We start from the raw sequence: 16,335 nt of genomic DNA, 5'->3' as shown, positions 1-16,335 counted from the left end.
AAGACTTCTTTTATTTCAAACTACATTTTTTTCCTCATTTAAATTAGTTGTGTTAAACATGTGGGGAAAATACCCCCAACCCTGTCTAACTGTATCAAAGACTTTATAAAGTCCCACTCCAAGTCCCACACAGAATGAAAAACAGGAAGCTGTGCTGTTATTTACTGGCTCAAGGAGATGCTTGTGGGTGACTAGCAATGTTGTAAGGTACCCACCTGAGAAAATAGTTTAGATAACTGAACAAACCTGTGGCATGTGCTGTTCCAGAGATGTTTTGCCATGAAATGAAGAAAAAAACCTTTATTTTTTGGCTGTCAGTTAAAACAAAGTACAATTTAAATAAATCAGTCTGGTAGGACAAATAACCTATGTTAGGAAAAGCAAAATGATTCCTATGGCATCTGCACAGTTGTTTTACTTCAGAAATTCTTATATGAAACATACGAGCTTACATGGGCTTAATATAGATAACTGTAAATTAGCTTCTCATTCAGGATGGATTTTCCTAAAAAGAAGAGGGATTAGATAAGCAGTTTATTCCAGTTCTAAAATGGAAAGGTCCATGGCTACCCCTGAGAAAATGGAAGGGATTAAGCAGAACTTGTTTGTAAGCTTATTTTTTTTATTTTTAAGTAATACAGATGAGTGTTTAGGTAATGGGTTGGGAAAGCCCATATATTTCCTATTACAATTATATGCTTAACTCATAATTTTGAACCGTTGTGGTTATTTTCAACTTGCTTAAAAGAGGAACTATGAAACTATTCCTGATCTACTGGTGTCATGTTCTCTCTCTGGAGGAAAAAACCTGTATTTGGATTTGTGAGCTAGATAATTTGTTTAGCAGAGGATCACATTGTCACTTCCTTTTGGAACATAGGTCTAAAACTTTTACTACATCACTTGTGAAAAATGCATTTTTCACATTTTACAACTGTCATGTTTTTTACACATGACAGAGCCTCTAGAGACAAGCCTTTTCCATAGACTTTCTCAAGCATCTCACTACGATATAGGAGTTGACTAGTAGTGCTTAAATTTCTATTTGTTCCTTTATCTCAAAGGAAAGGACAAATAAGACCACCTGAAGATTCCAGGTGGAAATAAATAGAAAAGGTATTGGGAGGAGGGGGTTAGGAAAAATTGTGCTTTTGTGGGAGGTTCGTAAGAACACTGATGCAATCTTGAAGCTCTAAAAGCCTAATTAGCCTCTATATTACCCTAAACCTTGCTTATCTGCAAGATACATGTTTTATGTAACACTGGTGTATATATAGGCATTGTATATATAGATATTGTATCCTGTAAAATACAGGAATGATGCTAGGTAATAAGTGTCCTCACTGTTGCTGTGTAATTCAGTTGCTAATATTCCAAGTGTTAAATTAAGCTAGCACTAAAGAAAATAAAACTTTTCTGAAAAGAAAGGATATGTCTTTTCTATCAGAGCTGAACTTAACATTTTCATGAGTTCAGTATGTGACTGATTTTTTGATAGGGAGGGCAGATCTGTTTACTACACCTCGGCAAAGATTCAGTCCTCCTGTGATGCTGATGAATTTCATAAAAGAGCTTTCACTCTCTATGTATGTGAATAATGTTGGATTTTGGGGGTGGGGGAACCTGCCAGTCAAGACAATTTCTCTGTTTTTTCTATTCCTTTCATAAAGGCACATAGAAGTGATTAATTTGTTACGAGAAACAGGAGCTCACCTCTCAAGCCATGATGTGGAGAACATTGGAACAACACTCTGCAAGTAAGTATGATATAAAGTGAGGTGGCCCTGGAATTGGGATGGAGGGGGATGGTTTTTCAGAAGAGGCTCTCAGCATGGAGAACAGCATTGATAACTTCCAAGAAACATCTGGGTCCCTGGCACATGATGTGGTTGTCCTTTTGCTGGACTAATAATGAGGAAACGAGTGATGAAATTAAAAATGAGCTCTGTGTCAGAGCACCAGTAACTCCAGAGTTCCAAAGTAGGGAGTACTGTGAGGGTAAGTGAGCTGGAAGCAAATATGCCCTGTTTCCTCCAAGCACTTTTATTTAGAAAGGGTGTGGAGGAAGCTGTGCAAGGTGTGATTTAATAGCATCTCTATTTGAGAATAAAGCCACACAATGTATCACTTTTATTTTCTTAAAAATCCGCTTTTCACTTATATGGGAATAGCTTCTACTCTAACATAATATCATTCTTAAAAATAACTAAATCAGAGACAAATAGTTTTAACCACAACACTTTTTAACAGCTGTCCACCATATCTGTATTTAATATTAAGAGGATTTAATCTTCTCTTAAACCTCGTTTTCCAAACAGTTGCTTTTAATATATAGATCAGCTGAATAGTATGGATGTATTTTATGAAAAGAAAGAGCTTCCTCCACACCCTTTCTAAATAAAAGTGCTTGGAGGAAACAGGGCATATTTATTTTTTACAGTATTGGTCCTGGATTAGAAATTACTCTGGAAATTGTAAGAAAGCTTCACGTATTTGCTAAAAATCACTTACAGATTTTACTACTTATTTTTGTCTTCTCAAAACCAAAAAAACCCCAAACCCCCTGAGTACTGACCTTTTGTATCAGATCTTGGCAGGAAACCATGATACTTGTAGGAACCAGCCAGTGCTGTATATTGTCTACAAAACTATAAGGTCAAGGTAAAGCTTATGTATGGTCTAGATAGAGACTGGACTCTGAGTAATTCTGGTGTCAAGAAATACTAGCTGGAGTGTTTCCATTGTTGTAACACTCTGAGGACACTGGACAAATACAGCTTTTACCATGAAGTTAAATACGTGCTTCCCAGGGCACTGTGGAAGAGTCAGGGCAGAACTAAACCCTTATTTTGCATAGTTTCCATCTGCCAAGAAGGTGAGGGGAACAGTGTTCTTCTGCAAATAGATAGGCCCCTTCTTCAGCCCCAGTGCCACATGCAGAACCAGTTTGGCTAGCTGACCTGGGAATAGTATGTCCAAAAAAAACAACCAACAGAAAACAAGAGCACTTTAAACAAAGTATTTCTGATGCAGTCTGTTACAGCATTTCAAGGAGGACTGGACACCCTGCATCTGCTCCTGTTGATCAAAGCTGGTATTTTGATAATAAACACTTAAGATATTTTGAACTTGCATTGATAGTAATAAGTTTATTAAAAACAATGTAAATTTTTCACACAGAGAGTGGGAGTGCATGTGTGTGCAGAGGCTGAATGAGGACTTGGCATGGAGTGGCATGCTTAGGGGGAGAGAGGAAGGAGCTCTCCATCTCAGTGCTGGTCAGGAGACAGGGCCGTGGCTCTCCTGGCTAGCAGCTGGAGTAGTGGCTGTGGCCCAAAGGCGTGCACACTGGCAAACCTCACTGCAGGTGTGTCCCAGGAGCACAGCCAGCCTGAAGCAGTGGTCAAGCTGCAATGTGCTGGACTGTCTGTGAACGGTGGCTCTTCGATGCAGAACTCCTGCAGAACTGACGGCCTTGCTTTCCTCTTGCTGTTTTAGAGGGCCTGGCATACCAAGGGGAGCTTTTTCCACAGAGGGTTACTCAGATGCCTAAAAGTTATTACATCTGAGATGCTTGACCTCCTGCCAAAATGTCTTAGATACTTTTTCTAGAGTATCCTCATATTACCTGCCTGATACACTATTTTTTCCAACTTACTCAGGCTCAGCTCTCTGTCCTACCTCTTACCCACTCATTTCGAGCCTTCTCTTCGCAGGCACTGGCACCTTCATGACAGTCAACATGTACACATGGTTTAGGCTGCTTACAGAACAAGCTGTTAATAGCATCTTGTTCTACATCTCTTCTATCTTGCAATGTCCCTTAAGCTGCAATTTGCACCAGTCTGAATTTGTCACTAAGGCAGCATGTCAGGTTCTTGACTTTTAGAAGAAAGAAGCTCCTGCACTTACTTTACTCAGCTTTTTCCTCCCATATAGCTGTCTCTGAATTAGAATCTATAATCACATTTTCCCCCTTGCTACTTAGCTATCCTCGAACAAACTGGCTTTCATAACCATCAACAGTGATTTTTGTGTTCTAAAGCTGTCTCCTCAGCTTCCTTCTGTTTAGACTCATGATTTTAGAATAGAATTAGTTCAGTTGGAAGATTTTGGAGATAATGCTCCTTTGGCCTTTTTGAGAGGTAAAGGAGTACCAGCCAGAACTGAGAGTTGTACAGCTTCATCAGGATAGTTACTAAATCTTTCATGGTCTCACTTTCTTGTTTCTTTTTTTAAGTGAGAGGTGTTAGTCTGATTTTTTTAGAACCACTTTGTTGATGATTGGTATCTGGTTCGTGGCTTTGTTTTGAAATGGGAAAGAGGCCTCAATGTTAGCAATCTGTTAATGTCACAATTTCTTCTCAGAGGAGGAATAAAGATGCTTCTGTGGGAATTAGGACCAAGCTTCTAACACCTACTGTCTTTGAAAGAAATCTGTTTGTCTCAACTGAAAGCAGAGTGGAGATAGTGGCTAAGGGCAGCACTCACAAATGTGTTCAGGATAGAACAGCCCATGCCTTGTGCTGGACTTGAAAATCCTCAAGAAGCAAGTTACATTTAAAAAAAAAAAAAAAGCAAAAGATCTCTTCTGTTGGGGTAATGATGAACCTAAAACCAGAAAGTATTTCCTATTTGCTTTAAATAAACAATGAAAAAAGAAATCACTGAATCACTGGAAGAATCACTGAAAATATCAGAGCTTTGTGTCCCTAGGAAGAATAAAATCCTAGTACCTGAGCAGGCAGGAAGGAATCCCAAGATGTCATTTAACTATACTCATTCTTTCCCAGATCCATAACTGCACTGGCCCTTGTTCTTCAAGCCCTCAGCAGCCTGAGCAGCTTCCATCCTGATCTGATATACCTTGACAGTAACGGAGCAGTAAACAGCAGCTCCTGTAATGAGTTTGCTTGATGCTAGTGTGACAGGAGGCACAAAATCAGAGAGCATAATTATTTTACCACTGTCTTTGTTATCATAGCTCTGTTGTCATCATGGCTATGTTAGCCATGCTGAAACTGTGAAATGGGTACAGTCTTTTCTAAATGCCAGGGCCACTGATAAAGCAGCATACCTGGGATTATCTGCTGTAAGAGGTATTGAATAGTTTAGTAAAACATATGTAGTTCTTAGTCAACAAAGCAGGTTCTGCATCCTGACAAGTGTATATTATAGTTAATTTTAATCCATTTCATGATATGAAAATGTTGGACCTGCTGCTTAGAGGATATACTGTTGTTGGAATTGCTGCCATAACTATCTCTGAGAAAAACAGAGAGCAAAGGTCCCTGTAGTGTATGCTGAGAAGACCTATATGTATATATTTAACTATATGAAGTACACTTAGAGTGTGTAAAGGAAATAAAGATGTGCTTCACTTGACTATGGTGATCTGTAACCGGAGAAAATGTTTTGTGGTGTTCTTGATTATAATCAATTTAGTGAATAGTAGGTGTCTTTATTTAGAGCTGTATCTAAATTTTCTCACAAGCTACATCACTTGGTATTCTCTGCATCATAGTTCCCATAGAATGCAGGTCTCACTTGATCACTAAATGGCTGCTGCAAAATTGAAGGTACTTCTGTGTATCTGGATTGCTCTGATGTCATGGAAGGAGACCACTGCACAGTGGTGACCTCTGGCAATGGGGGTTAAATTGCTCTTTCTGAACAGGTTAGGTACTTAATTTTCAAGTAAGGGCAGTAGTCCCTGTTAGTTACAGTGATGCTAGCTGAATTGCTCAGGGTATGCAGGTTGAGTTTTTGCTTTGCATGTGGCTGAACAGTGAGATTGTTTGGCAAACAGTGCTTTTTTTGTCCAGTATAGGAGATGCTCACAACCCTCACTAGATAAGCCTTTCATTTATTTGTTCCTTCCTTAATTCTGAGACCTTTCAGTGTCACCAGCAAGAGACTTGTCTTTGTAAATAACAATCATTCTTCTGTTTCTGAAGTAACTGCTAAGCAATTTCTCCTCTGCTTTACTAATACTTTTTTTCTTTATTGACGTTTACTTTTTTCCTATAGCTTCCTCAAGGACTTCCCACTGAGCTTCCTGTTAGACAGCCTCTGTCTTCCTCTGTTTCCATATTGCTTCTGAAGGGACACTTTTTTTGTGATGTCCATTTTAATTAATGATTTATTGATCCTTTCCTTCATAATATCAGACTGAAGCACTGCTAAACCTCATAGCACCCCACTGCTACTTCCTCATCCCCCCCCCAAGGCCTGAGCTGTAGGTCTTCTGCCCTGTCTCAGGGTTCATAGGCTTGTACAGAGGCATTCAGTTTGCTTTCCCTTTTCCTGCCCAACCTCTGGGACTGCTGCAAGCAAAAGCTGCTCTTTGACTTTCTCCTCAGACTGTTGCAATTAGAGGCTTCAACTTACCTGAAAACAGGTTTTTTTCATGAACTTAAAGGGATTCAATCAACAACAGAAGTGATTTCAGCCTAGCAGTGAATGTTGCAGTCTTGCTTTCAGGGTTTCTTCCTTAAGCTTACCTGACTGACTGCCTGTTGCATCTTCCAGCCTTCTCCACTCTCCACCAGGTCTGCCTGGCTTGGTTGTCATACCCAGGAACCTATCCCCATTCTCCATCCCTGCTGCCAGCAGTCTCCTGTTCCCTCACAGCAAGCACTGGTTAAGGCAGCAAACTCTGAACTTAATAAGTTTGAGGAGGTTTCCATCTCTCTTAATGAGATTCAACCTCACTTGATGATTATCAGGGTGGCTCTGTTGAAACAATCTGTGAGCACAGGGCAAGTTCAGGTCTGAAGCTTGACAGATGCTGGTTTCTTAACAAAACTGAAGGCAGTTCTTCCAGTGTTGCTGCCAGTCTGGCCTGTCCACAGGCTTGGTATGGCTGGTAGGGCTTTTTCAGACATACAGGCTGTTAGTCCTTCTACAAAATCAAAAGTTAAAAATTAACCTTAAGTATTATGGAGGAGACTACCAGCAGATGTGTGAGGAAACAACCTGGTGTACATTCCTCTGAAAGCTTCAACTCATTTGTATGTGCTTTGTTTTAATCCTTTCTATTGCTCATAGTGTTATATACAGCAGATAGAGGTCATCTTAAAGCTTTTTTTTTTGCTGTCCACTTAAAACTAACAAACTATCATAAAATTTTTTTTAAAAGTAGCTGTGTTACTGTTGAAATGATATCATATAACTATGCTGTCATCACTTCTGATAACAAACATAGTTATGCAAACTTGGGAAGGGGGTTTCTTAGTGGTTTTAAGTAAGGTGCTCTGATTGCTGGCACATCTGCTTGTGCCCTTACATACTCAGCTGCATCTTGATTTAGCCATTGCCCTCCCCCAACTCCTTTCATGAGATAAATGTTGTGTTGTGAAATATGAAACTGCATGACTTTTTTTTTTTTCCCCCTTTGGTCATAGTCACACCCACTATGTGAAACTAGCCTGTTGTAAGTACTTATAGCACAGCCCTATTAATTTAAGGAACTGATTCATCAAGCTGTGTTGCTTGCTCAGCTATTAAAAGCTGTTGTAATAGTGTTCCTTTACTCACCTCTCTACCCTGGCAGCCATGTTGAGCCTGTTCTGGTTCAACATTTGCCTGCTGAGCTAATTGGCAGGACCCAGGAGCACGATGAAATGGGCTTGAAAGATTTGGAACCAATATTAACTGTTCTTTTTCTAGCCTTACAGCTAAAGGCGACGTGGATGGGCTGTATGCCTGGTACCTAGCTGGTGCAGACATGGCACAAACTGGCTACGATGGCAGGAATGCCCTACAAGTAGTAAGTGTGCATGTGGCTGTACTCCATGTGGCATGCTAGATGTGTGAGTAATAACGCACGCTGTCGGGTAATATTAGTTTGGGGAAAGTAAATGCTGCTTTGGGGACTATAAACTGGGTTAGAGTTTGTTACAAACTCAGGCCTGATGCTGTTCTGAAGTAATAAACTGTTGGAGCCAGAATTTTCTCATCCGTGTCAGAAGAATTAAAATTTAAATTGGATTTTAATTATTTTGTGGTAACCCAGTCTTACTTCCCACAAGTAAGTATTTGCATGTCCTGGTGCACAGGATGGCAGGATTTATTCATGTTTCTACTTACAGGCAGAGGCTACAGGGCATAAGGAAGTTCTTGACTTCTTCAGACAAAAGAAGTGAAGAAGGTAAGGTCTCAGTTTCAAGCATGAGACTTCTGAAATATACAGAGCAGTGTTTGCTGCTGAGTGGGGATCTTGTATTTAAACTCAAGTTCAGCCTATGGCATCTGGGTTCAAGCTGCAGTCCCTGCCCCAGTTTCTCATACAACTCTGAATACTTTAATCATTCTTTGTAGTGTGGGACTAAAATTTCTTCCTCTTTCAGCCTGAGCCTGGAAGTGCTTTTTTATGGTGATTCCACAGTGTGGTTCTGAACTTGGTTGGAAAATCTAAATGCTACCCAACTAAAGCCACTGAGGGCAGCAATGCCTTGCTCCATTGGCCTGTCACAATGTAGTGCTCCTCTGCCCTGGCAGCATTAGAGAGGAAAGGCCTTTTACTAGGCACTTTGCCAGGCCTGGTTTTCAGGGTGCCATGCTCATGACATAGGAGATACCCCTCTGCAGTAGAGCTGCGAGGCAGTGGCAGATGTTCAGCTGCACAGCTTCCAGCTCAGGAGGTGCTGCTGCAGTACCGATGGCTCTTCCACAGGTGCTCTCCCTCTAGCTTGTTTTCTTTAATGGAGCACCACACCCCAGCCCATCTTCTAGTGTAATGTCATCAACCTCCACAGGAAACATGAGGCACATGGTTAATAGACAGGGCTCAATTGTACCACATGCAGAGATTGCAGAAGGGTCCCTTTGAGCAGAGAGCCCTGCCGAGGGCTTCCCCCCCTGGGCACAGGACAGAGCGATGCCATGGCCTCTCTTACTCAGACCATGGAGGTAGCTGCCTGGTCGTCTCTGCTGCAGACTCCCAGCATTAATCTCTCTTGTGCTGCTGCCATACAAGGGGTGTTCCCCTCGCTGTGTGCATGTGAAGCGGGTGTGAGCCTCCTGTTCAGAGCATCAGACCTGACAAGTCTCTCCATAGGAAACTTGTCTGGGCGTTTGACCGTCTCCAGTACTGTGCTGTAACTGGAGACATTTGAAACACTTGCCACTCATTTCTCCAATCTCCTTTCTGATGCAATAGGTTGTTGATTCAGATATTTCTTCTCCGATATGTGGGCAAGTCTAATCCCAATTTAAATACTGGGAGGAGATTATCTCCTTTATTAAACAAAATTAATGCAAAATTTAGTGAAAGGTTTTGCTGCACCCATGTCTGCCTTGCCTCTTGTGTGTCCCACTTGATCAGTGCGAGTCAGTTAATGTGTATGTAAGTGGGGAACTTCAACAACAGCATTCTTTCATCACTATGTAAATGACTAAATCATTAAATGAACATAGGACAGAATCAGAATTTTTTTCTTTCCAGTACAGTTTTGGTGACTTTTGTTGGTTTTAGTTGATATGAGGAACAGATAAAATCACAGCCTTGAGCATTTAAATGGAAGTTTTCCAGTATCCAGGGTGAAGGTGATAAAAATACTTCTACAGTATGGGTTATGTTGCAAATGGGTTCCCATTTTTATTGAAATGTCTCTCTTGTTTTGAAAATGGGGTGAGGATGTATTAAATACTCAACTCCTACATGGATCATCTCTGAATTCCTCTGGACTGAGCCACCAGTGGCGTGGGCAGTTAAGGAAGTCTTGCAGTAGTGCATGAGGACTTGCTTAGCAGGCTGCAAAATACTCTCTTAGAAGATTTTGGATACCACCTAGTTCTGAACATCCATTTTCTTTCTCTCCAGAGGCTGTAGAAGATGATCACTCCTTTTCAGAAATACCAACTGGGAACACTAATGGTGTAAGCAGTGACAGGATGAAGAGAGGAAAAGAACAATAGTAGCTGAGCTTGGACCATGCTAGAGCTTAAAATACTCTTTATGTAGAATCACATTAAGTTCTTAGTGATTTTCTACAAATTTGCTGCTTTATCTTTTAATCAGGTTTTCTGAAAAGACATTTTTATAAAGAAATGAGGCCGGAATGTATTGCCTTCATTGCACAAGTTCTGTTTTGAAGAGGCCTTTTGGATCTTCTTATGTTAAATCAACAAGGATGGTATTTGCAGGAATGGAAATGCTGGGGTGAATTCCTACCAAGGAAAAACAGTGGATTGTGTGTTTCTGGGTTTCAGCTAATAAAATCTCTGAGGAACAATGTTGGTTTCACTTTGTTTTTTACCATGGCTTGTATCACTTCAGTTGCAATTACAGCAAATGTGAGTGTCAGTGCAAACAATTGAATCAGTCATGGGCATCTGCCTGCAGTTGTGTACTAATCTTCACCAGTGTGTCACTATAAAACCTCACTTAAAATGAGTAGGAGGCAGATGCCATAAAGCATGTTTGTGGGACTCTCTAAGTGAATTGATTGTTTTGTTTCTAATAGCATCTTTCCCACATCCTGACCGGAATATAATCAAGATTGCTACATGCTGGACGCAGAATTCTTTGGACTGTAAATGTGATCTCAGTATTAACAGGCCCCAAGTTTGAAGTCCCAACAGTTTCAGACTAAAGAAGAAAAGCAATGTGTGTCTCTTCAGCTGCATCCACCCTAAAATATGTAAACGTAAAGAATACTCCAGGCAAATGCATATATTGAAGATGGCAACTTTTAATTTCACCTACAGCTTCTGCAGTAATCTATGTGGATTTTCTATCTGCTTCATCTGAAGGGAATCTTTGAAGTGCAGATAGTTTGTTCATTTTCCTCTTCATATTCCTCAGCCTTCCCACAGCTATTCTTATCATGGAGAAAAGCTGCATTGACTACCTGCTGAGCCTGCTAGTATTAAAAGATTCCCAAGGTATGCTGCATATCAGATCCCCCTAAAACAAGGTAACTGTGCTATGTATAGTCTGAGGAAGTACTGTATACTCTCCAGGTAAAAACAAAACAAAAACACAGAAATGCATGATTTCTTTCATGTGAAGAGTAGTGCACCTCTTCATTATGGTGACACAAATTGCAACTGTTCTGTCTCATTGCTAAATACCATCAATTATTTAATAATAAACATGCTTTTAGATTGAATAAAATTAATTTGGAATTAAGTAAATGAGATCTAACAAAAAAATCGGGCTTCAAATTCACCTTTTTGATGCCTTACCTGTAAATACATAAAGCCAATGTAAGTGAAAAAGTAATGTTTGCAAGAATTTTTTATGATCAGGAGAAAAGCCATGCCCAGTATTTAGACCTACTATCTTAACTCTTGCCAAATCAATTGGCTAAATTTTGAGGCACTAAACCAGGAAATCCCAGGTAAACTTCTCTACAAGTGACTTTCTTGGAATTGGAATTCTTTTTCAGTGATTTAATAATTTGTCCATAGTAGCATCCCTCCTCTAGTTCTGTACCAGAATGACTGACTGCAACATATGCAGAAGCACCAACATTTTCCTTCCACCTTTCAGTAGTAGTTTAATTGATCTATAGAAACCTTTATAAACAATAATGTACTTGTAGTTAAAAAAACACCCACCCATATACAGAATAAAACATATTTTTTTCTTTTTAACAAAGAATGGTAGACTGGTATACTGAAATAATGGGTCTTAACAGTAAAACTGAAGGGAGGGGAGAGAACAGACAACCATTTTCTTCCTGCGTATGAGCCAGGTAAAGACACAAAGGACAACAGTTAGAAATGTGATCCAAAAGGAAACTTTTAGTTGGAAGCTCAAAAAGCTGAAGTGAAATGGTTTGGGTTATGTTTACAGTGACAATAAAGTAGCAGTAGCTTCTTTCTGAGCAACCTTTAACAGAAATACTTACTCTTCTAATGTGTTATCTTGCCTGGTGTTCCTGCAAGTCTCTAGAACATTTGCAGCTTGGTCTAAAAATAGACTGACATATAACATAACATGGTTTAATGGCAAATGCATGAATACAAATTTAACATGTATCCTGGAAATAACTGCATCTCTTATACATGTCAAAATTTCATTCAGGAGCTGTTCCATTCTACAGGCATTAAGAGAAACAGTGTATAGGATGTTTGGATTAGAAAAGTTTTTTAAGTAACCCAGAAAGTTCAGGTCTTGTTTCAATGTCTGGGACAAACTTCAGTAACATTTCAGAGATCCTGTGTTTGTCTTGTTTGTCTATTACGCCCTTTGCTCTGTGCAGTGGATTTAATAATCATGATTATACTCTTCCTGATAACTCCTACTCTTATGATGAATCTATTTGTGTGTAGTAATCTGTAAGCTTTACATTGTTACTGGTCAAAAGCAGGGTCTTGTTATTAGTAAGGAAAGAACATTCTACTTCTTTTGTCTCTACCTATTTGTCTCAGTTACTGTAAGCAGCTGAGTCTCTTTCGTTAGTTAAAGTACTCTTTGCCTTCCAGGGCTCTTTAATTTTTTTAAACATCCTAATTTTTCTCCTTTAGATCATCCCTGAGAAGATAAAATACTCTTTGTATCCAGCTATCTTCTGCTTGGCAAAGGTTTGCAGATTAAGCAGCTGTACAGGGCTGCTAAAGCAAACCTGCTTGCTCTAGTGCTGGGACTACCTGCAGGTCCGTTTCACAACCTCTGTATCAGCTTTAGCTCCAGACACCCATGATGTCCATGTCCTTTCACAGCTACATCCAATTCTACTTTGCTAGATTTGACACATACTCTGAGGATCCTCTGCAGATCCACGCTTTGTATTTCATGCACCATACCTATTGCAGTGGCATGGCAGAAGCCTCAAAATTAGCTTTGTTTTTCTGTTTTCGGGAGGGTAAGGGGGAACAGAAAAGCTTGTGATATTTTTTTTAGTATTATTTTAACCCTTTTTGAAACACAAAGCTGACATTTCAGTTTCTGTTAGAATCTGGCAGCGGTTTCCATTCTTTTCCAGCCCCAGCCCAATAACACACGTGTTTCCCTTACCCTACAACAGCCCCAACATGTGAAACACCACACCAGGGAAGTGCACAAGCTCCTGAGACAGCTTGCCAGTGGGTAAGTGTCTGAGAGGTTGCTGCAGGTCTGTGACCGTCCTGTTGAACAGCACAAGTGGGTGCATGATTTCCACAGTGACTGTGCAATGCCAAAAAGGCAGAGTTGAGAACCTGAAACTTGTAGCTGCGGCACAAATGTTGGATTTGTTTCCAGTGTTGGATCTTTCAAGTTGCAGTGATGTTCTGGGAATGAATGCTGGCACTGGAACCTCTGCCTCCCCATGAAGGGGATGCTATGAATGCCTCCTGTAAAAGTCAAACATGACATCAATTCTACAGCTTTCTTCACTCGAAAGACAACACCCAGCTTCCACTGTGTTGCTTTTTCCTAATGATCCAGCTAATACTGCCAAGGGATAGGGACTATTTGGCCTATGTCAGCACTTCCCTAACACCACAGAAAGCAGAGATTTGCACAACTACCACGTCCAAGTTCCTGTCTGATTTGAGTTACAACTTTCCTGAATGCAACCACTTTCTTTTTTCCTGATGTTTGAAACCATTAAGTTTCTGTTTGGAGCCTCACTTATAAAACTTCTGTGATGTAAGGGCATTCTTAATTATCTGAAAAATCAGCATGTGCTTGCTCTGTTAGTGCATGTCATCTTGGTAAACTGCTAACATCTGTCAAGGCTGGCTGACCCACTGACAGATTGGCTGTGTCTGGTCAGTACTTGCTGAATTAAATCAGCTGTTCAGCAGGGGTTCAGTATCTGCTTGGTTTTAAGTCACTAAGTAACTCCAGTTCTGCACATCTTAACTTAGAATTACTATACTATTGCATGTCTCAGTTGTCTCATACAAGGATTTTGGTTTTCAGCAATGAGTGGCAATGAAACCTCTCATCTGGAACTAAACCCCTTTATCCTCCTTGAACCAGAGTTTCTTTATTTGCAGTCTTCTGAATGGTGTGATCTACTGGGATTCTTCCAAAAAGATTGTGATCTAGTTGGAAGATTCCCGCATTTTTAAGGCTATTTCAAGTATTGAAATGATTAATGAGGGAAATATATCCCTTGTGCATAGAAGAACAAGTGTGTCATTCCATTTGCAGAAAAACATTAATAGTCCATAGCGTGATCAAATTCAGCCATACATGTAATCCCCTTCTCCAGGCACCTGTGTTGATCCCTGCCTGGGACCTGCCACAGCAGTGTAAGGAAGGAAATGCTTTTAGTTTCCAGCATCCCAACTTGTTCAGTCACTGAGATAACTCTGAAGTACTTACATGATGGGTGAAAACAAGACATTATAAAGAACCCATCAAATGTGAGCAGCATATATCAACACAAGTATTGCTGATACATTTGTGTCCTTTCCAACTGGACTCTATCAGCAGTATAATCATCTTCTAGACTAAATACGGCTGGTCTCCCCATGATTCTTTTAACAATGTTTTATAATGCTGGGTGCTTGATGGCACGGTTGTGACAACACTTTCATTTTAGTGGCTCTTTTAGAAAAGCTACTGATGCAGAAAGCTTGTAAGATATGTAAAATACTCCAGTCAACCATACAAATGAATCTGTGGGACTCAAATGTTGCCATCTTAGATAGTCCATGAGTCAGAATAAAATCTGGTACTACCAGATTTATTATTTGTGCAAAGTGTCTACCTGAAAATTACTTTAGTAACTTCATTAGACATACATTTGTTTACCTGTGATCAGGTGAATGCGAAGAGGCAGAAACCTGCATCTCAGAAGTGTAGCTGAGACAAGTATCCTGCATCACAGCAACAAAATGAAATGTCTAGCGTAAACCACAGAAAATAGCACTGCTTAATGTGGCCCTGGTTGGAAGAGCTGATAGAAATCTCACGGTTAAAGGATTTGGTCCTTGATGTCCAAATCTATGTTGATGTCTGACCAAAATTGCTGCTGACAGAACAGGAGGATTTAAGTAGTGGAGACCACAACTCCTCAGAGGCTCCGTTGGCAGGGGAGAGGCAGTGCCCCTTCCCTCTCTCCCAGCCCTGCCAAGGCTCGCAGGTTCGGGCACGCTCAGCTGGTGCATATCTTGTGCACTCCCACTGGCGTTCTGAGCTCCACACCGGCACCTCCCTCCCACCCTGGGATGCTGCACGCCATAAGGAGATGTCAGCCAAATCCATGGGAAGCTGCCAACCAACAACATCCTGCAGCTTCGCCCCGCAGCCTCCTCCGTAGGCAGGCACTGCCAGGCTTCAGCAGCGCGTGGCCTGATGCGTGGCACCTTGCACAACCAGGCAGGAAAAGGCCGAGAGATCCTTCTCTTGTCTCACAGCAGCAACAAATACCACAAACAACACCTAACTGCTCTCTCAAGCCCTGGTACTGCTTCATGTCGTCTCAGCTTCAAAATGGGACCAGAAGAATGGTGGCCAGGGGAGATGTTACCTGGCCAGAACTGCCTGCCTCATAGCACATGCAGTGTTTCTGAGTACAGACGAGCCCCGTTAATTACGTTTATGTGCACAATAAGTGAGTTTCTTCTGTAGTGCTGCTGTCACAGACACTGTTAGGCTCCTGTTCTTGGTGTTCAGCAGTCACAGATCTTGATTTTAAGAGCCTGTGAGTGAAATTAGATGCAACTCCACGCAGTGAAAGGTGATAAGAAGGGGGCAAGAGAATGGCAGTAGTGTTTGTTTACATCAGCTGGTTATTTCTATACCTTGATTTCTAATTATTTAACATTAAATGATTAATTAACAACATAGAAGGGGAATGGCAGTCCTGGCAATCCTGTAGCAATAGGCAGGTACAGCAAAGAACTGAATTTCCAGATAAAGAAAAAGGAACCTCAATGGCAATCTTTTGCTGAGAGATAAGGAGTTATCACAATTAGAACAGAGAGTTGTAAATTAATCCTGTCATATGCAAGAAGCTGCTGCGCTGGGGAGATTCTCTGAAGGTGATGCCTGTGCATGAATAATTACACTTGCATCGTTCAGGGAGGGTGGCTTCCTTCCTGGATATGTTTTGCTGTGCATCTTTGTGACCAGAGCCCAGTAAAAATGGGATTTTGATGCATAAAACTCTTTTTGTGGCACATCTGAATTTCCAGTTCCCACTGAAGGGACATGATGCCCAGCACCCTTGAGACAAGACATCCAGCAGAGATCTCTGCTGAATCCCTTAGAGCTCTGGGGCAGGACACAGATGACTGCCTGTTATCTCTGCTAACTGAGAGTGTGATGAGAAGTAAGTCAGTTTATTTACTCGGACTACTTTATCCAGGCTCTCTGCCCACAGCTGTGTCACCATTCACCACTGTTGTTTGGAAAGTTCTCCACTGAAGGACATAAAACAAGAA

At 40.8% G+C, this 16,335-nt stretch overlaps 1 protein-coding gene across 1 annotated transcript in view; it reads left to right on the top strand.

The window, feature by feature from the left end:
* ASPG (asparaginase) overlaps nucleotides 1–10,232 on the top strand; it is a gene marked incomplete at its 5' end in the record, with an annotated part of 46,457 nt that extends 36,225 nt beyond the window's left edge. The window contains 4 exons of the mRNA XM_084270469.1: nucleotides 1,671–1,757; nucleotides 7,672–7,771; nucleotides 8,094–8,152; nucleotides 9,827–10,232. Of these exons, the coding sequence (XP_084126595.1) occupies nucleotides 1,671–1,757; nucleotides 7,672–7,771; nucleotides 8,094–8,147 (241 nt within the window). The 3' untranslated portion in view covers nucleotides 8,148–8,152; nucleotides 9,827–10,232. The remainder of the gene's footprint in view (nucleotides 1–1,670; nucleotides 1,758–7,671; nucleotides 7,772–8,093; nucleotides 8,153–9,826) is intronic.
* Nucleotides 10,233–16,335: the final 6,103 nt, after the last annotated feature.

This window comes from Gallinula chloropus (assembly GCF_964237585.1).
Source record: "Gallinula chloropus genome assembly, chromosome: 14".
Taxonomy (NCBI): domain Eukaryota; kingdom Metazoa; phylum Chordata; class Aves; order Gruiformes; family Rallidae; genus Gallinula; species Gallinula chloropus.
Note: the sequence above shows the minus strand (reverse complement) of the source record. Positions and strands in the feature narration are given on the sequence as shown.